Consider the following 22,126-nt stretch of genomic DNA (forward strand, 5'->3'; position numbering starts at 1 on the left):
GAGGAATTAATCAGCGGCTTCACTCAGAAATCTCATAGCAGAATGTTCTCAACGGTCTGCAGATTCACAAACAGCCTCACTTCTCTGTATTTATCTCTTGTGTTCTTCAAGGAAATGTGATCACAGAGCAGCTCTGAACTTTGGATCAGGGAACTAAAGTCAAATATTAACAGAACAAATACTTTCCAAAGACTCATAAAGATCTGATGACTCAGTTTGAACATCAGTGTTTTTGATTTTCTAATAGCTTGTAAAAGCAGAGATATCCTTCTCAGAGCTCAAACCATTACTCATCACTGCTGTCAATCATTTCTGACTAATAACATGACTCAGCAGGTCACAGTCACTCAGGTGATCTATGAGCTCAGGTGATGGGGCTACTGGGTTACAGTTTCTGTTGAAGTGACTCAAAACGATGACGATGGAAGCAGCACGGCCTGTAAAAAGTGTTGTCTTTTTGTTATTTGTGTGTGTGTATATACAGAGTTCAAGTTATGATCTTAACTTTTATAAGATAAAAAGGGTCAGGGTTAGGGTTAGATAATGTGGGGGAATATATCTTTTTGAATCAATTTTCATCAATTTTTTGTCTTTATCTGGCAAAATGGTCTTCCTAACATCCTCTGGAGTTTGAGGTGGTCTGGTTCTTTATGAAAACATGTTTCTTTCAGCTCATTTGGATCATTAACATCAATAAAAGTCATTAAATTAAAAATGCATTATTTGTGATTACAGTCATGGTTGTTGGTATAATGTATTAATGACCCCACAGACATGTTGTTTTAATGCTTTTATGGGAGCTCAGTTCGCTCTGACTCCCACATTACTTGACCCTGTGTATATATTATATGTATATTAACACATGTGGTCAATGCAGTACATGATGTATGTTTGTATGATGAAATCTGCTGCAGCAGGGCAGGAGGCAGTTTTCTGTCAAGACACATGTAGTCAATAAAGTTGAGGTTATAAACTGAGGTAAACAACGTTGTCCTCTCAGTATGAATGTAGTGACACTCAGTGTTTGTGGTGTACTAACAGGACAGTATGGCTTCCTATAGGAGTGCATGAAGCTGTCTCTGTCCAAACAAACAACCTGCTGTGTGTGGACTTTGTCCTGCAGGACAGTCACTGTCCAACGGGACGAGCAGCTGCCTCCACATTTCTGTTCAACATGGCCGAGAGGAGCAGAGCCGTGAAGGCAGCAGCAGAGCCCGACTTCCTGCAGTTTAATGATCTGGCCTGTGAGGCGGTCGGTGCGAAGGTGAGTCACTGTGAGATATTCATTTGTGGCATGTAAACTGCAGTTCATATAACATACTTAACATAATATCACACTTAAATCTGAAGGGATTAGTGTCAATAAGACAGTAGCTAATGTGATATTACATACAAACAGCAAGGAGTCACTTATGGTGGAGTATGAGTCCATTAATGACGCAAAAAGTATTTGACACACAGTTACACAACTCTTCACTCACATCTTCAATGTGTGTGTGTGTGTGTGTGTGTGTGTGTGTGTATGTGTTCATATATGTAAATGTGTAACAGAATCTCTAAATGTGTTCTGAGCTTTGTGAATGTGTACAGCAATCTGCAAATGTGTATCCATATCTGTGTGTACAGAACCTACGGAAGCCCTGAGGGGCAAGTTAAGAAATTATAATTATTTTTCTGGTGGGGTTGAAAATGTTACCAGGATAATATTTCAAAGTTTCTACATTTTCTGGAAATTATTTTTGGGAGAATTTTTTTTATTTTTCATGTGGTGATCATGTAGTTCAGCTCCTAGTGTTCAAAAAAGTATTACAAAACTAATCACACATGCAAAAAAATAAAAATTCTCTCAAAATTCTCCAGAATTTTGAAAAAAAAACAATCCCTACAATTAATTTTTTTATGTTTGAAACTGAGTGAAAAATTTAATTTTTTTCAAGGAGAATATTTTTATTGTTTTGCACTTGAGCCTCTTACGGTCAAAATGAGTTTTACAAAAACAAAAATTCATTTGGTTTCACACAAAATTCTACTGAAAAACGTTTAAAATGCAAAAAACAAACAAATTCTTCTCTTGATTTTTTTCAACTCTCAACACTTTTTCACAGATGGAAAAAAAGGAACTAGAAAGAAAAAAAATATTCTGGCAAAACTTTTTTCCCACCAGTTTTCAAGTCATAAACACACGAGGGGAAACACTTTAGATCAAACAGACAAAGAAAATGTCTTCACTTGCCCCTCAGGGCTTCCGTAGTATTCAGGTTTGAAGATGTGTTGAGGTTGTAAATGTGAAAGTAAAAGTCACGCGTACGAGATCAGCTGACTGAGTTTAAACGATGTCGCATCTCGACATTTACAAATATGAAGACACACCCACACACACACACACACACACATTGAGATACGGCTACACAACTCTTCTCTCACGTCTGCAGGTAGATGACTGTAATGACCTCATAGTGGATCAGTTTTAACATCATTACATTTAGCTAGTTCGGTCCAGTGGTTCCCAACCTGTGGCTCGGGTCCCTCCATTGTTCCAGTCTTTACCTCAGCTGAGCTGCTGGTTGTAGCTTCGTCTTTACAGACATGAGTGTGTTGCTGTTGTGGTCCATATTTTCAGGTGAAAACGAATGTTTTCTGTTGAATAAAGAGTCTCATGTTGTTATTTCAGGTGATTTTTGCTACAGATGAATGGTTCGCTCCCGCCGCCAACCTGCTGAAGGTACGACTGTGAACCACCCCCTCGGCTTCAGGACAACACGACAGTGTTTCACTTCAGCAGCACATCAAATATCACGTTACTGTCAGGAGGAAATGAGTCTCAGTGCGCGTGATTTATACGATTATTTCATTTTAAAGGAAAAGTCTGCTGCTTTTCTTCTCAAACCATCATGTTAGTCCGACTCTCAATACTCTGTGACTTCCTGTCTGTGGCTCTCAGCTGCGAGCCTATGAATGTGAACTATTTCATGCTTTGTTCTGCTCTGTTAATACTGTGAGCTGTGTGTTCGCACAGAGAGAGCCGCCGCAGTTCATCGCTGCTGCCTTCACTGAGTTTGGAAAGTGGATGGACGGATGGGAGACGAGGAGAAAGAGAATACCTGGTTTGTATCTGACAGTCTGAACTTGTTTCTATTCCAGCAGGTTCAGACTCAAAGGTAGTAAAACTGGTGAAGAACTATCTGAATGAAATAATCAATAATAAAATAAGATATGAAATACACATTATATCAGTATATACTGGAGGTAGTGCTGTGAAATATGAGTATAGTATACAAAATTATATTTTTTCATGTTATTTGCTGTATGTGAATTACATGTAATGACTCATTATATAGCTGAAACTGTAAATATGTATCATAGGGATAAAAATTAATACTCGACGTAGCACATGAGCTAATGATATAAAAACATCATAATAACAGTGATTACAGTGATGTAAATGTAAAATCTCATCTCATTGTCTTTCCGCTATGTCCCTATTGGGGTCGCGGGGTGTTGCCGCTTTTATCCCGCCCTTTCGGGGGTTGCGGGGCTACTGGGGCCAAATCCAGCTCTCACAGGGCGAAGGCCAGGGTACACCCCTGGATGAGATGCAGTTCATCCAGGGCCCAAAGACAAATATTACTACCTATTACATGAACACATAATATAAACATTTACCATCAAGCGCACTTAGATTTGTGTTCTATAAAACTATAATCCGTCAGTTTTCTGCATTAAAGGTCCAATATTCAAATCAAATTGAAAATATTATCGATCAATCAAAGAGGACATGTTCACAATAAATACAGTGGTTGGAGTTTAGCATGTTTTCTCCAGCCAGATGCTAAAAACAAGATTTTGTCGGCCCTCGGTCGTCTCCTACACAGTTAAAAAGTGATCTCCGAGCTCTCCTCCCGCCGGTAAACGGTTCCAGATCAGAATCTGATGGTGTTTATTCCTCCAGGAGGTCTGGATCAGCACCGACTCTCTCCTCCAGAGGAGCCAGATAGTTTTACAGTGTAAGAATCCACCTGTCAGCGCTCTGTGGTGGACAAATGTTAATGACCTCAACTTTGACTTCTCTCTGACATCTCGCCTTGATTTTGATTTACAGACATTTTCTCTGCTGAGGCCTTTCTGAAAGCTTCAAGCGTCCCAAATATGAACAAAACAAAGACACATCTAATGATGTGATTTACTACCGAACAGAAACATCATTGTTAAATCTGTTGAACTGTGCTGAAGTCGACATCAACAGCACGTCTCTGTTCTTCTGTCTGGTTCTTCCTGGCAGGTCATGACTGGTGCATCGTCCAGCTGGGAGTACCGGGGCTGATCTACGGCTTCGATGTCGACACGTCCTTCTTCACTGGAAACCACTCGCCTTACGTCTCCATCCAGGCCGGCTGTCTGGGTACGAACTGCTCTGTCTTAAACTCTGAGACTCAGACTTTACTCCACAAAGTGTACAAGAAGCATTTTGATGTAGTGTGTAGGTCTTTAGTCATGTGACCGTGACAAGATCAGAGACAAAATCAGAGACACGTTCAGAGACAAAATCAGAGACAAGATCAGAGACACGATGAGAGACACGTTCAGAGACACGTTCAGAGACACGATCAGAGACCTGAGTGGTGAACCTCTTCTCATGTTGTCCACCAGACAAACCTCCAGCCTTCAGCCTGGAAGGAGACCGAACCGGCATGGCTGCCTCTGACAGTCAGCTGGCTGCTGTCGCCAAGGTAACACTGACAGCTGATGTTTGATTGACAGCTCATGTTTTGATTGACAGCTGATGTTTTCATTGACGGCTGATGTTTTCATTGACAGCTGGGTTCGGAGGCGTGGCCGGAGCTGGTGTGCGTGTCGCAGCTGCAGCCTGGATACTCAGACTGCTGTCACAACTACTTCAAGGTGAACTTCAACCACAGAGTCACACACCTGCGCCTCAACATGCACCCAGGTACACACACACACACACACACACACACACGCACACACACACACACACGCACACACATAGTCAGTAACATGACACCTGTGCCATCATTCAGTGTGTTTGTGTGTCCAGACGGAGGGATCGCCAGACTGCGAGTGTACGGCATCGGGCAGAGAGACTGGTCGTCTGTCTCCGCCCACCAAGACATCGATCTGTTGGCTCTGACCAATGGGGGAGTCTGCCTCAGCTACAGCAACGCCCACTTTGGGCATCCACGCAACATGATTGGTTTGACTTTATTATTGTATTGATTATCTTGGTAGATGATATTTAAGTCGTCTCGGACACACCGGTCACCTTCTGTCTGCAGGTGTCGGACGAGCTGTCAACATGGCCGACGGCTGGGAAACAGCCCGCAGACTGGACAGACCCAAACACCTGGAGGTTAAACACACACACACACACACACACACACACACACATTGAATCCTTCCTTATGTTCTCAGAATGGTCCTCCTTCACTTTTCTTCTTCTATTCTTTTACAGTTTTTTTCAATTGCTAAGACGCATTGGTCGAAACTGAAGCGACATGTTCAAAACTCTTAACACAGTCTGCATTTCCATCTTGCAGCTCAGCTCAACAGTTCATCTCAGGCCCAAAAGTGTCTCACCAACAAAACACTTCATACTTGTCTCAAGAGAAGCTCATTCAACAAAACACTAGCACATTGTCTCAGTTTGGAAACACACAATCACTCTTAACAAACGGAACGACAAAATACAACAACAAAGAACATTACATCAAATACATCTTATATTTCAAGTTTGAATGATCTTTGTCAGGTAAATCAGTATTTTATATAGGATCTTTTGCACTTTAATGGTTCTGAATTATTGTATATGCTGTAATATATTGCACCAACACTGAATCAGGAATGCAGAGATTTATTCAAGAACATTTGTGCTACGTATTACGTAAACAGAATAATGCAGAATCTCAGATTCCAGGGGCAGAATACAAATTACAGTAGAGATGAAACTGAACTCCCTCCTCTCCCGGCTGCTCTCTCTCTCTGCAGCTTCACCGCTGCTCTGTGATCCATACTCACACAGGAAGAAGCATCAAGAGCCTCCTTTTGTATCTGCTGTCTGATGAGGCCAAACGCAGATCACCTGAATCAGTTTTCAGCTGAAAACTACCATCAGCTGTTTGGAATTGCATCTTCATTTTATTTATTTTTATTGTCAATATTTTGATATCATTTTCAATAGATTTCAATGTGGCTGCAGCAGAAATTCCCGGTGTTTTTTCCCCTATCATTCTGTTTTGAGTGTGTTTTTAACTGTTTTGAACAAAGTGTGTTAGCATTTGAAAAATGTGCTGTTAAAGTGTTTTGCAGGTGTGAACTAGTGAATGAGAAAAGACTTCATCCATTTCGGTGACTGTGGTCACTGAATGCACTTTGTCTGAAAGCAATGAAAAGTGAGACACAGTTTAGCCCACATGCGTTTCTGTTTTGCAGACTGTGTTAAGAGTTTTGGACATGCCGCTTCAGTTTCAACCAATGAGTCTTAGCAATCGAAAAAAACTGTAAATGGACGGGACCCTGTGGAGTCCTCCAGCTGCTCCTGTACAGGTGCACTGAGCTACATGTCATCATGTCAGTGATTCTCTGCCTCTTCTCGCCTCACCGACGTCTTATTGTTCACTGGATCAGGTTGAAATTCGACCTGAACATCCACAAAACCATCAGGGTCATTATAATGATGTGTGATACCCACTGAGCTTGTTTTTCATTGGTTCTGGAGGTTTACAGGTTCGGTTTGTCATCTTGTTCTGTGTCTGCACAAAATATTAGTTCCTTTGTTAATAGACACTTTATAACACAGACAGTTCTCAGATGATCCTGAGTTGTTCAGGACACAGTTATAGATAAGATGTTGGTGAGGCTGAGAATTAACGTGATCAACCGCAGATCATAAAGTCACAACTGATGAAGTATCTGGAGTACAGCTGTAGGATTTTACAAGCTCACAAGTTTTTTGCTTTGTTTTTAAGAAAAGCTCTGAAAATGAGTCGACGTGAACTGACCGATAACTGTCCTCACTTTCACAAAATGTCCTCATGTGTCTCTGCCGGTCGTCCTGCAGGTGGACCAGCAGGGGATCCTGCAGGTCCCTGGATGGGAGTGGGCCGTGTTCCGTCTGGGTCACCCTGGAGCGATCTGCAGCATCGAGGTCGACACCAACCACTTCAAAGGTCGACGCTCACCTCGACTGTCTGAGTAGAAAATTCATTCTTCCCTCATGAACAGAAGAAAACGCCTCACTGTGTTTCTACATGCAGGAAACTTCCCGGACTCCTGCAGGGTGGAGGCTTGTTCTCTGACCCCCGAGGAGGAGGCTCAGTGCGCCCAGACCAGGTGGAATTCTGGGAAATGGCGGGTCCTTCTTCCCCCTCAGAAAGTATGTTGGCTCCACCTGTGAGATCATTTCCCTTCACGTCCTTTTTGAAGGAGTCAACTCCAACATTACTAAACGAGCACAAACACTAACAGCCAATCAGCCGTCACAGTTTAGATGACATCATCAGAGTTCTGTCCTTTGATCTCTGTTCAGCCTTTCAATGATCATTTTAATGGATCTACTTCCTGTCTGCTGTGTCCCGTCTGTGCTGCAGCTCCGTCCTCATCACAGACATCTGTACAGCGAGGCAGAGCTGACTCTGAGCCGACCCGTCAGTCACGTTCGTCTCGTCATCAGCCCGGACGGGGGAGTCAGCCGGCTGCGACTGTGGGGTCGACCCGCGCCCGTCACTGCAGCGCCGGCCAATCAGCAGAGACCAGCCAAACTGTCCAAACTGTGACCCTCCCAACACTCGTCTCCCATCGCTCATCATCGAGTCCAGAGTGACGTCTTCAAAACCCAAACCCAACACAAATCATCACAGTGGAGGACATTTGGACTTAAATGATCGATTACCAAAATGATTGACTGTTAAAGGATAACTACCGTTTTTTACAACCTGGACCTTATTTCTAGCATAAAATACGATCATTTACTCACCCAGATAACTTTGGTGTCATTTGGAGTCGTCCGGACGAAATTAGATCCAGTGGAGCGCCGATATATCCATATAATGCGAGTGATCCGGGCACCGACACACAGCCTCTATGAGCATTATCTGAGGGGAATAGCACGAGCGTATCATGACAAAATATTGGTGAAATGAACTAGTTTCGTGGCAGATAATGCTCATAGAGGCTGCGATTCGGTGCCCCGTCACTCACATTATATGGATATACGCGGCGCTACACTGGATCTAATTTCGTCCGAACAACTTCAAAGTTATCTGGGTGAGTAAATGATCATATTTTATGCTAGAAATAAGGTCCAGGTTGTAAAAAACGGTAGTTATCCTTTAATATCTGACCTCCACATGTCGACGTGTCGACAGGATGAACTCAGTGACGCACTTCCTGAATAAAAACCTTCTGATTGGACTGAAGCACCGGCGGTGTGAAGGTGTTTCTGTTCTCTCAACATGAACATACTGTAGATAACGATGCATGCCCACTTCACTGAGTCCACTTCATGTCCTTTGACTCACAGTGAACCACTTTCCTGCTCATTTACCCACAATCCCCTCTGTCAGCCCTCATCGCGCTCAGTCTGGATCTCCTCCATCACTCAGCTCAACGTTTCTTCTCCATTAATACCCAGAAACAACAGATTCAGAGGACGATCGACGTCTTCTCATAAACTAATGATGAAAACGATCAACTGCTCATTGATTACCTTTATTCTTCTCCACCGTCATCACTCCTCCTCCTGTCTCCTCACCACTCAAGGTCAAATATCAACCCCAGCTGTGTGTTCACGCTCCTCCTCCTCCTCCTCCTCCTCCAGCGCTGACCTTTGACCTCTCCTGGTCAGCCTCAGCAGACAGACGGACATGTGTTTCATCACTCAGACCAAATTATGGCAATTAGCCTCCATGTGTGGGCCGACCCAGCTCCACTGTGTGTGTGTGTGTGTGTGTGTGTGTGTGTGTGTGTTGCCTCAAACTACATTTACATATCACAGTGTGTTTCCAGGTGTTACTGCGTATGTTTTAAAGGAACAGTTCACAGTAACCTCAGCCACCATCTCCTCCATGATGGTGAAAGTCAGATATCAGAACATTTCTGGAGCTAATAGCGTTAGTGTCAGGTAGTTCTGCTGAGCTAACAGTGTTAGCGTCAGGTAGTTCTAAGCTAACAGCGTTAGCGTCAGGTAGTTCTGAGCTAACAGCGTTAGCGTCAGGTAGTTCTGCTGAGCTAACAGTGTTAGCATCAGGTAGTTCTGAGCTAACAGTGTCGGTAAATAACATCATCAGGTTGTGTTGTGATCACACACAGCTGTGTGGAGACTGCAGAGTCCTCCACAGTAAGTCTGTTATCAGCCATTCACACACAGATGCAACAGCAGCATGTGATCTGATGTGGGCATCAGTATCTCTCAACATGCAGCTGGAGCTGTGGACAGCTCGCTCTGCCTCCTGCGACACTGGCAGAAGGTCAGTGTGCATGCTGAGCTGAGAGGACCTCTCTTTGGGTTCTGGATGAACTGCACATTACAGTTGTTAATCTAATCCAGTGTAACCATGTATTCAATTCACATTAGATCCTCTTCTTCCTCCTCTTCATGACATCAGTCATTAACATGAGGAGTCTGAACACTGCAGCCGTCAGTCACATGACAGCAGAGCTTCACCCAACACCACCATCCTTCATCTGCTGGGCTGAAGGACGGACACAGCTTCAGTGTGGTAATCAGCTATACCTCTGTAGTGTCTGTGTGTTTCTTATACCTCCTGAACTCTGAGTGACAGGACAGGATGGGACAGGACCAGATGCTTCCCTTAAAGTATATGTGGGAAGGTGACGACGTAAAGGTCTTATGTCCTGAACAACAACTCATTAGCCTGTAGTGGGCATCAGAGAGTAGCTGAAGGAAGAGGTCCACACCGAGAACGGACCAGTTCAGAGGTTCAGGTTTGATTTAATGCATACATTTCCATCTAAGTATAGAGAGACTAGCAGGTCAACTTTAGATAACCTCTGCATAGCCATGCAACACATTCCCTTGAAAGATATTCTGTAGAGGTGTTATGCAGACCTATTCCTTTCCAACAGGATAGAGGGCCCTCAGTCCCCCAAAAGTGAACAATTAGAGGAAATAGGCGGGTATGAGCGAACAGACTCTAAAAAGGACCCGCACACCAAAGAACAGGGGTGAATTTGGTTGATCTCCTAAGACTGAGGGTCCGAGAGGAGTTCTGATAGAGCAGAGGGCAAAGCATTTTGGGCATCACTTTGCCGAGATTTGAGAATACCAGGGAGTGGCCACACTCTGGTTCGGACGCTGGCTTGAGATCTGTTTCGATAAAGATTGCTGTACCCGGACAACAGAGGAGGAGGAGAAGAAGAAGACCTCCTGCTGTCAGCTTGTTCCAGCAGCAGATTCAGACACGTCTGTTTCTTTATTCTCCGTCTTCTTTAAATTCATTCATTTGTAGTTTAAAGTGTTCACCTCCTGACCTCCTGTGTGATGAGTGACAGGATGCAGACATGTGCCAGCAGGGGGCAGCAGAGACCAGGTCCCACTCCTGCGGACAGCAAGTTCACCTACAGACAGACAACAGATGTTAAAGGTTTCATCCCTTTAATTTACACACTGATTGTTAAAATTCAACAAATACAAGTTTGAAATCATCATTTAAGATGCAAACATACAAATGTGGACCATCTGCAACTTTCTCACAATAATATATATAATATATATCTGATGTTGTATAACTCCTTCATTGTTAATACAGTTTTGAAATGAAAAACCGGCTCAACAGGTTCATTTACAAAGTAACATAACATCTGTGAACTACATAACTCAGCTCTCTGATGTTTGACATGAGGTCGTTTACATTCAGCCTGAATCATTAAAGTAAGATGAAAACATGCAGCAGATCTCATCTGTGAGACAGAAGCTGAACACAATCAGATGTTATTGATCAGGACGGTCGAGCCTCGACGATCGATCGGACGCCTCCGACTGAACCTGTGATGGAGATCAGTGGGCTGTAGGAGGGTTAGGAGGGTGTAAGGTGTTTTGACTGAAGGTGGAGGACTCTGGGTAATAACACAGAGATCCTCATCGCCTCCATCATCCTCCCCTGATCCGCTCAGCGAGGCTGGAGGCCTCAGACTGGATGAAGGGGGGAGGAGGGTTCACCTCGGCCTCTGTGCAGTGGTTTTGCTCTCTCAGGGGGACTCTCTCCAGCGAGGGTCGTTGGAAATGTGATTCAGGAGTCTCGGGGGAAATAAGCATGCAAGGTGCTGCCGCTGTAATATCCTCAGCCTGTTAGACGGCACAATAATCTGCACAGGGCTGAGCCGAGGGGATCCAGAACCCCCCGGGACTCTGAGCAACACCCAGAGAGTCTGCTGGGTTCATGAGGCCATGGTCACACTCAGAGTCAACGTCCTCAGACAACAGAGACCCTAACAGTCTGCAACATGCTAGCAGCTCTGTGAGGCTGTGCTGAGCTAAATCACAATGCTAACATGCTATTGTTTAGCAGGTATAATGTTTCACCACGAGTTTAGCTTGTTAGCATGCTAGCATGAGCTAATTAGCTCTAAATGAACAACAACAATAAATCATCAACAATAAATCAACAACAATAAATCATCAACAATAAATCAACAACAATTAATCATCAGCAATAAATCATCAACAATAAATCATCAATAAATCATCAACAATAAATCATCAACAATAAATCAACAACAATAAATCATCAACAATAAATCATCAATAAATCATCAACAATAAATCATCAATAAATCATCAACAATAAATCAACAACAAGTAATCATCAGCAATAAATCATCAACAATAAATCATCAATAAATCATCAACAATAAATCATCAACAATAAATCAACAACAATAAATCATCAACAATAAATCATCAATAAATCATCAACAATAAATCATCAACAATAAATCAACAACAATAAATCATCAACAATAAATCATCAATAAATCATCAACAATAAATCAACAATAAATCATCAACAATAAAACATCAACAATAAATCAACAACAATAAATCAACAACAATTAATCAACAACAATAAATCATCAAGAGGAGACATCAGGAGACATCAGGAGTCACCAGGAGACACCAGGAGACACCAGGAGAATCCAGGAGACATCAGGAGACACCAGGAGTCACCAGGAGACATCAGGAGACACCACGAGAAACCAGGAGTCACTAGGAGACACCAGGAGAAACCAGGAGACATCAGGAGAAACCAGGAGACACCAGGACCACACACACTACTTGCAGAGTGGCTGATTGTCTAACAGGACTCAGGTGAGGCCTGAGGTCACACAATGGGAGGAAATGAAAAGCCAAATGTGACACATGAGGGCAGAACTTCAAAATAAAACAGGAAATAAAAAATCCTCTGATGTGGATCTGCTGCACTGAGTCTGTCAGTCAGAACCAAACAGAATCAGACTTTTGTGTTTCTGTTGTCACGTCACCTTCAAACTGACCTCCTGACACGGGTTCACCTGGTGTTAATGATTAAACTCAGGAGGAGTGAACATGAAGAGCGTGTCTGCACTCACAGTTTAAATGTGTCTATTTATTCCTCCATCAGTTCTGGTCGGATCCAGTTCAATGTGTCCTGTGTTTCAAACCCTGGCTGTACACACAAACACTGTTGTCTTCTGTGAGTGATGTTGTGAGAACCTACAGAGACTCCTGTGAAACTGTGAAATGACCCTTTAACTCTAGAAGCTCCGTCAGTCGTCTCTTCTTCAGCACGATGAGCTTCCTCTGGAGCGACAGCTCGTCAGTCTCTCATCACTGTTCAGACGGTGCTCACTGACCTGCCTCACCTCGGTTGAACGCCTCATTGTCCTGGGAAATGTGGAGTCAGCACAACATGGAGGCCGAAGCGTGCTATGTCTGAGCTCACGACTCCGGTTTGATTCACCAGCTGACGATCAAAGAAAACACGAGGAACAAACTTATTCAGTGTCTGAACCATGAAGATGATTCAGAACAGCACTGAGCTGAGACACAGACGACCAGTCCATGACCATGATCAATCAGCTTCTGCTCAAGTAACTAAGTAAATTTACTCTGCTTTAATTAGGTCAGATAAGAGGTACTTGTACTTCACTTGAGTATCTGAGTATTGAGTATTTGTACCTGTATGAAGGTGTGAAGACGTACGGTACCATGATGTCATCCTCAGAGTACACATGTTCATTAATTAAGATTCTTCAGTCGTGTGTGTGTGTGTGTGTGAGCGTGCGTGCGTGCGTGCGTGTGCTCATACAATCTTTATGCCTGCAGACGCCACCAGGGAGCCGTCCAATCAACAGCCAGAATATCTTTCCCTGTTTTACTCCAGACAGTCGATCTGTATGCAGAACACACACACATAAAAGCTGTTTAATCCAGACTGACTGGACCTGGACACTTTCACACAGTCTGAACCAGAGATGTAGAGGAAGGTGCCACGATCACAAGTTCATGTGTGTCTAAAACTCAACATGTAGAGACGCAGGTTGTCCACAGAACCGACTGTAACTCGATGATCTTCACCACATTTGGTTTGTTGTAAACGTGAACACGATGCGATGGTGGAAACTTGGGACTCGCAGGCTCCGACCTCGTGACAACATCAAGCTTCAACTATTACAAAGTTCAGCTTCTGTGAGTTTCTCCAAAAGCTGGAGATGTGTGAACATTGCTAAGTGTGTGTGTGTGTGTGTGTGTGTGCCACACAGCGACTATCAGTCAACTTGCTTTCATTTTGAAATCCACCAGACAGACAGACTAAGCTGCTGTCAGGCCTCCAGTTTCTCCATCTTCCTCCAACTTGTTTTGCCTTCTCAGACTCCTCCGGTGACTCCCCCCTCCCTCCCTCGACTCCAGGTCACCGGTCGGCGTCCTTAACCACTAGACCATCTTCAGCGCTGATGAACCCAAATGAACAAAGAGACAAAGAAGATCAGACTGAGCAAAGAGTCTGCACAGAGTCCACCTTCATCAACCTGGAGAGGAAACTCTGGATGGACCACTTTCTGCTCTCAACTTCAGAACTTTGACTTTAATCCCTTCATCTTTTCCTTAGTGAGCCATCTGGACCATCAAACAAGATGTTCCTGTCCTGTTGTCTCAAATAGTCTGGTGGTCAGCACTCTGAGTTGGGATCCAGACGAGCTGGGTTCAATTCCAGCTTTAGGATTTCTTCTTCTTCTCCAGTCCCAACAGTATGTGGGTCTCAGACACTAAACCAGCTCCAGTCTTCAGTCTTGTGATGTTGCTCACTTGGTAACAGATTATATCTTCAGGTTGTGAGTTCGATTCCCACTTTGGACACAACTGCATCTGTCAGCAGACTGTGTGTCTCACAGCTGTCTGCTGTTTCACCTTAATCACTTCAACACAATGTTCAACATCAAAGCTGAAGTAAATGTTTCCTGTTTTAATAGATGTAATAATTGTCTTCATGTTGGTCCAGAACCTCAACCAGGGGTCCATAAAGCTCCACTGAACTGAACACAAGTGTTTAATGACAGGGTACAATCAAAGGAAGAGAAGTTGAGAAGTTATTGATCACTGCAGGACTTGAACTGATGACCTTCATGTCTTCAGGGAGGAGACCGACCCTGTGAGCCACAGAAGATGAGACTTGTTGTGAAGATCACAGGTGACAATAGCTTCAGATCAGAGCAATGTTTGTAAAACAAAGGAAGGTAACTTCTGAAAGCTTTTAAAACTTTCTTGGAGTTTGTTCACATGAAGATGACAGATCCAGGATTGAACCTACAACCCTGTGATCAGTGGAGAACCTGCTATACCACCTGAGCCACAGCTGCCTCAGGTGAGTCATCATCTTCTGTCATGTGTTGGTTTCTACCTAAACACTCTGGTGCAGGGAAGTTAAAGTACCAGCAGAGGGCACTCAAAGACCACAGATAAAAACAATAACATGAACTTTATTTCTATATCACCTTTAAAACAGGGTTCACTGTGACACTCAGCAGTCCAGACGAACACCAGGAAGCCCAGACTGGAGGGAAGATAAAACAAGACTAACGAAGACGAGACCGAGTCAAGACCAAGACTAACAGGACGAGACCGAGTCAAGACCAAGACTAACAGGACGAGGCCGAGTCAAGACCAAGACTAACGAGGCCGAGGCCGAGGCCGAGTCAAGACCAAGACTAACAGGACGAGGCCGAGTCAAGACCAAGACTAACAGGACGAGGCCGAGTCAAGACCAAGACTAACAGAAAGATGTTTCTCGGTGACTCTTGTCTTCTGATAGAAATCATCACGTACAGATACACCTCAGTGATGTTCTGCAGTCTTCACTGGTCTTTTGAAATAAATTCCAGAGACCAGTTTGTCGGAGACAGACCGAGTAAAACCGAAGTGAAAAGTCGATTCGGAGCCGAGAGGGAGACTCTCAATAAGTGGTCTGGAGAGTGAGACCGATGTGGAGGAGGACAACAGCAGTAGAACCATGAACTCACTTCTAAATCAGACAGTGAGCCACTGGACAGAACCAGGATTGTACTGACGCGATGTCGTCTCAGATCATCGTCTCAGAACTTTGGTGAAGATTCAACTTATTTATACTTTGCTGCTGTAACATTAAAAGTCCAGCAGAGGGCACTCAAAGACCACAGATGACTTCAACTGAACCTTCAAGTGTGTTTAAAAAAGTCAACCACAAAAAACGGCAGCATCTCTGAGAACAAGCCTCATCTTCTGTGGCTCACAGGGTCGGTCTCCTCCCTGAAGACATGGAGGTCATCAATTCAAGTCCTGCAGTGATCAATAACTTTCCAACTTCTCTTCCTTTGACTGGACCCTGTCATTAAACACTTGTGTCTACATGATGATAAGACTTTTTATTTAAACATCAAGAAACCTTCAGAACCTTCAGTGGAGCTTTGTGGACCCCTGGTCGAGGTTCTGGACCAACATGAAGACAATTATTACATCTATGAAAACTGTTGAAGTGTTGGTGTTGAAGTGATTAAGGTGAAACAGCAGACAGCTGTGAGACACACAGTCTGCTGACAGATGCAGTTGTGTCCAAAGTGGGAATCGATCTCACAACCTGAAGATAAAATCTGTTACCAAGTGAGCAACATCACAAGACTGAAGACTGAAGACTGGAGCTGGTTTAGTGTCTGAGACCCACATACTGTTGGGACTGAAGAAGAAGAAGAAGAAGAAGAAGAAGAAGAAGAAGGAGAAGGTGGAGAAGAAGAGTTCCTAAAGCTGAAATTCAACCCAGCTCGTCTGGATCCAAACTCAGAGTGCTGACCACCAGACTATTTGAGACAAGGAGAAGATGAATGGATTAAAGTCAAAGTTCTGAAGTTGAGAGCATAAAGTGGTCCATCCAGAGTTTCCTCTCCAGGTTGATGAAGGTGGACTCTGTGCAGACTCAGTCTGATCTTCTTTGTCTCTCTGTTCGTTTGTGTTCATCAGCGCTGAAGATGGTCCAGTGGTTAAGGACGCCGACCGGTGACCTGGAGTCGAGGGATCGAGTCCAGGAGAACACGACCTGAGGTAGGAGACAAAGCTGTGAGTGTGTCTGTGTGTCTGAGGGTAAAACATCTGAAACAAAACTCTAAAACCAACAAAAAAACAAAACCTCGTTGCGTCCGTCTCCCGTTGTGAATTTCCGCCGTTCGCCGATTTCAACAGAACCGACCTTCAAGCAGCAAAGAACAGGTACGTCCAGGTATGTCTCACTAGCTGGCTTGAACAAAGCCAGCTAGTGAGACCAGATGTTTATGCTAAATAATATTATTTTTCTTAGTTTGTAGTTTAAAGAAAGCTAATTTCTGCCGGTGAAGGTCTGTGAAAGCTCTGATGTAAGAGGGGACGAAGATTGATGTGTCCAAAGTAACTGCCTCCTTCACTCTGTACAGAACCAACAGTCCAGCTGATCTTCAGTGAGCGCTCAGGTAACATCTCTACAGTCATCAGTGGTCATGTTCCTCACACAGCACACTTTACACTCCATCGAGGAACCTGACAGAGAATACAGCAAGTAAACGTATGGAGCTGTGACATGTTCTGTGTTTATGACCCGAGGTCTGGTGAAAGACACGTTCTGACTTCCTTGATTGATTTTCCATCCATGAAAACATGAAAAAACAAATGTCAGTTTTTTTCTAGCAGCAGATTCTGACTGAAACAAAGACGTGACAGAGATGTTGTATAACCTGCTGACACACAGAAGGTGAATCTTCTGTTCAGTGTTTACAGAGAAATCAAAAGTCAGCTGGAAGAAAACATGAAAGTTTTTAGTCGTGATCAGAACATGAGGTGAAGGTGCACGTCAGCCTCTTGTGGTCAACATGAGTATTACAACAACAAACACAAAGACAAACAAGTCTTGAAAAAAATGATTTTTTCACTCAGTTCAACAGAAGAACACTTGGTGAACATGGTGCCGACCCTGACCCGACACTTTTAACTTTCATATAAAAGCAAAACTATCAAAACAGAAAATGCATAAAAATAAGTAAATAAACTGTATAAAAAGCAGCAAACACTAAATAAAAACAGGGACGTTCAAACATACGTATGAACAAACGTGTCTTCCATCAGACGAGCCTCGTCTCTCTGCAGTGATATGATCAGACATGAAGTCCTCTCTGACATCGTCTCGTCCTGCTGGAGCGTCCACAGTCACAGTCTCTGTAATCTGCTCTGTGGACATGGCGGCGGCGTCCTGAAGTCTCGCCTCGGGCCTTTTTCATATCCAGCTAGTCCGTCACATCACAGCTCTGCTCCATCCAGGAGACAGAAGCCATCCCGTCGGCTCTGAATAGAACAAAGTCTACATTATTCATGAGGGAGCAGCCCTGGAGGAGCTCATTAAGCTCTGCACAGCGACCGCAGAAGACAGCCTCTTATTAAATGTGTCTCTGCTCACCGAGACGACTTGTCCTCGCTTTGATGTGATGGAGGGAAGCTGAGAGATTCACCTCGACAGCGGCTCTGCCCGTCTGGACTGAACATGTCTCAACAGAATCACTCGTGAAAATATTAAAAATCCACAATAACTAAAAGGAGTCAGGATCAATGTGTCAACAGAGGTTTGATTTCACATCACAGACAGAGAGTCGCTTTAGTTTCCACGTTTAGATTTAACTTTGAACCAACACACTGAAGGATTCAGACCTGATGATCCCGTCCAATCACTGCACAGCTACATTAACATGCAGGTCTCACTGACCTCAGTGATGTGATGTCACTTCCTGCTCTGTATGAGACAAACCCGTCCATCACTGAGACAAACAGACTCCATGTTTCTACTCAAAGACAGAAAGAAGTTCATGCAGAACATTTGCTGAATTTACAAGAAGGAACAAATCAGTCAGAATCAGTCAGAGACAGAGTTTCACACAGTTTATAAAGTGTCTCCAACTCAACAACTCACTAAACTGACACATTTGTTAAGGGAGTCTGGGGACAAAGAAGTCGCCTATACTGGTTACTGGTTAGTGTGTTTGTAAAATGTGACATGTTTAGGTCAATAAAATGTTTCTTCTTTCATAAATTGAGTGTAAATGGTGAAATCAGTGTAAACAGTGTGTTCAAACAGCTGCTAAATGTTGGCAGGTAAAGTTCTCTCCTCCTCCTCCTTCTCCTCCTCCTCCTCACACGGTGACAGGAGCTTGTATTTATTCATTTAATAATGACTCCTGTGTCTGTCTCGTCTTTAAAAGGACAGGACATCTTCACAGCAGAGTCCAGCACCATGTCCCTGTCATGTGTTGTCCTCTGTCCCTCTCAGGTGAGTCTGTAATGACTCAGAGCTCACAGGCTGACAGAAGGATCATGTGGATGTGAGCTCCTCCGTTAGCTCGGGGAAACAGGAAGCTCTGGCAGCTCAGGAGGGAACTTCAAACAGCGACCTGCCAGTGAACTTCGGCGGACCCCGCCGCCTCAGCGGGGAGTCCGTTCCCGTCTGATTAAAAATGCAGCGACAAGCCGGGCGGCCTGCGGCTGCACGCTGTTTGAAGTGCTGCTGCCGTGATGCTGGATGTGGTGGGTGTCAGGGTGGAGGAGAAGATGATGGAGGAGGAGAGACGGCTGCTGACGAGACGTTCAGCTCTGTGGATGAAGATGAAATTCATCAACAGTTGCAGAAGAATAATTACAGAAACATGAAACATGAAGCATGAAACATACAGAGAGCTCAAAGCTTCAGACGACAACTGAACCACCAGAAGAAATGTGAAGTTACGTTTGTTTCTGTAGAAGAAGAAGCAGCAGCTTCTGGCAGAGTTTCTGTATTTGTCCCATCTGCAGGAGTTTTCTTTGACATGTCAGAGTTCAGCTCTGTAAATCATCTAAACACGTCCAGAACTCTGCACAGCTTCAGTACCGAGGACTGAACCGCTGCTGGACTCTTCTCCTGCAGCAGACCATGATGAAGACTCCATCAGTCACCAGGACGTACAGACTGGTCACAGTAACAGCAGCTGTTTGAGTCCTCACATCACACATCACAGCTGGTCACTCAGACGCAGGTTGATGTAGCTGGGAAGTGATTGGACGGTACCATCAGGTCCAGACTTCCTTCTGGCTGACTTCAGACCAGTTCAACCAGACTGATGATGTAACAGGAAGTCTTTAAAGACATGAGTCAAGTTACGTAACTGGAGCTGTTGGTTTTAATCACGTGACTATAAATCATAACTACATTATTAATTTATACGTCATGTTAATTTGATGTATTGATCCAAAACAGAACCTCTCAGAACTTGGTTTAAGCCGTGGAGCTGATCTCAGAGCTGTCTGTCATCACATCTGTTTCTTCAGTGATGCAGGTTTCCCAGAATCCTCGGCGGGCGGCTCTCTGACTCCTCTGAAGAGGTAATGCATCAAAGCGACAGGCCAATCAGCAGCCGCTCGCTCGTCACCCAACATGATTAACTGTAATTAATCTGCTCAGTGAGCGAGTGTGAAGCTGCTGAGCCGCTCGTTCATCTTCGTTATGTAACCGCAGGAGGAAGACGAGGAAGAGGAGCCACCTCCACCACCTGCTTTCTTCTTCTGTAGTGTTTTATAAAGACGAGTGAAGAAACTAAATTAAATGTGAACCCATAACAGGTTCTGTCCGTCTGGATGAAGCTTTGATTCTGAAACAGAAAAGATAACATTTAACCTATTTACCTGCTCAGGTAGGGCTGGGTACCGAACTCCGGTTGCTTCTGTAGTATCGAGTATCAAAATATGCCTCGTCTTTCGGTGCCAAGTTTCGGTTCCCAGAGGTTGATCACCTGATCAAGATCTGATAATGCTGCCGATGATTGGCTGTAACGTTACACGTGATTGCGGCATGCAGAAAGTGTTTGACTGCAAGACGAGCGGACCGACCAACCTCCTCTCAGCACTTAAGTCCGCCTGTGCAGGGCTCTACACTGCGAGTATTTCACTCGCATTTGCCCCTTAAAAAATGTACGTGCGAACTGGGAGAATGATTTCGGCGTACAGTGTGCGAGCAAAGGTCACAAGTTACCATCACAACCACAAGTTACCAGCCCTTTTCACACAGACGCTGCATTATCGCCGCAGCGGAGGTTCTCCAATTCTCCACCGTTGGTTGTTCACACAGAGCCGAGCAGCTCCGGTGTAAAAGACGAACCAGAGTATAATTCACACAGGAAGCCGGCGCCTCGGTCGGGAGGGCTGACAAACAGTTGGTGAGTTTAAGTTTTTTGACGGGGACGGACGCTGTTTTTCGGCCAGAAATGTGACGAAGAGTCGGTCGGACAGAGAGGAGGACAGAGGCTTTTCCTCATATAAGTTGCCAAAGACACGTCCAGTTACTACCTTACAGCTGTTTGGTCATGTGACGTCGCTTTGTGGGACATTTCTCTATATTTTGTTAAGTGATGGACCTGTTCAGTTATCAGACAGTGAACACCAAAATCTTTGTTTTGCAAATACTGCAGGGGCCAGAAGCTGAAAAAAAATGTTTTGTGTGGCCTGCAATGAAAAAAATCAAATCAAACACTGTAATTCTGTTGAAAAACAGCTGAAAAATAAAACTCAAGATTTGTACTGTAATGTGTTATGTAATATTCTTTGTGTTAGAATTAATATTATAAAATTGGTATCGAAAAAAGTATCGTTCAGGAACCGGTATCGAAGTGAAGGTATCGGTATTGGTACCGGTATTGAAAATTTTTGATTGATACCCAGCCCTAGTCTCAGGTCATAGAATAATAATCAGATCAGACAGAAAACTGACCGTCAGGACAGACGTCTCACTTCCCCTCAGGCTTCCGTAGTCGGCAGGTCGTGCAGCAACATTTTGGCGACCTCAGAGTTTCTGTTTGGACTTGAAGCTGTGAACTGACGGCACGTCGAACAGAAGCTGAAGCTCTGCAGTTTGTCAGCGAGGTGCACCATGGGAGTTGTAGTCTCTTCGGTCACACGGTTCATCTTGTGTTTGGATCATGAACATGAAGCAGGTCTGTATTAAAGGAGCAGTGAGTCATTTTTTATGGTGGAAATGTGCAAAGCTCCAGAGACACTGATGATGCTGATGATGAAGATGAGCAGGTGACCGCCTGTCCGTCGTTGCGCTTTACGACCAGCGCTGATAAACACACACACACACGCACACACACACACACACACACACACAGCTGCTGTGATGACAGATATATGATCGCTGTAATAAAAGTAGAAAATGTCACATTAAGTGATACTTTATATGATGTCGTTAATTTAAAAAGGTCAGCGCAAAAATAATTTATTTCAGGGACGAATGAGGAGACGTTAACATTAGAGAGAGAGAGAGAGAGAGAGAATGTTATCTCATCAAAAGAGATGATGAATGAGCAGAACATCTCTACTGTCAGAGATAGGAAGCAGAGACAGATGCTCACCAAGTACAGGCTCAGTGACCACAAACTGACAATCCAAACAGGAAGACACAAACAATCATGGCAACCAAAAGACAACACAACATGTGGTCACTGCTCGACAGGTGAGGCTGAGGCAGAGATGCACTTTCTCCTACAATGTAAAACATTCAACGACACCAGGAACATTTATTTTAACAAGTTCAACTCTGTAATC

At 44.0% G+C, this 22,126-nt stretch overlaps 1 protein-coding gene across 1 annotated transcript; it reads left to right on the top strand.

Moving 5' to 3' along the window:
• Positions 1-1,174: 1,174 nt before the first annotated feature.
• On the top strand, positions 1,175-7,860 carry allc (allantoicase; the record flags this gene model as incomplete). Its single annotated transcript, XM_084376714.1, has 11 exons — positions 1,175-1,264; positions 2,672-2,722; positions 3,017-3,104; positions 4,280-4,399; positions 4,648-4,727; positions 4,816-4,948; positions 5,057-5,212; positions 5,295-5,368; positions 7,076-7,184; positions 7,272-7,390; positions 7,605-7,860. The coding sequence occupies 11 exons, from the start codon at positions 1,175-1,177 to the stop codon at positions 7,788-7,790; spliced, it is 1,206 nt and encodes a 401-aa protein (XP_084232840.1). The 3' UTR covers positions 7,791-7,860.
• Between the last annotated feature and the right edge of the window lie 14,266 nt (positions 7,861-22,126).

The sequence above is a fragment of the Pagrus pagrus genome (assembly GCF_965226575.1).
Source record: "Pagrus pagrus genome assembly, chromosome: 16".
Classification (NCBI taxonomy): Eukaryota; Metazoa; Chordata; class Actinopteri; order Spariformes; family Sparidae; genus Pagrus; species Pagrus pagrus.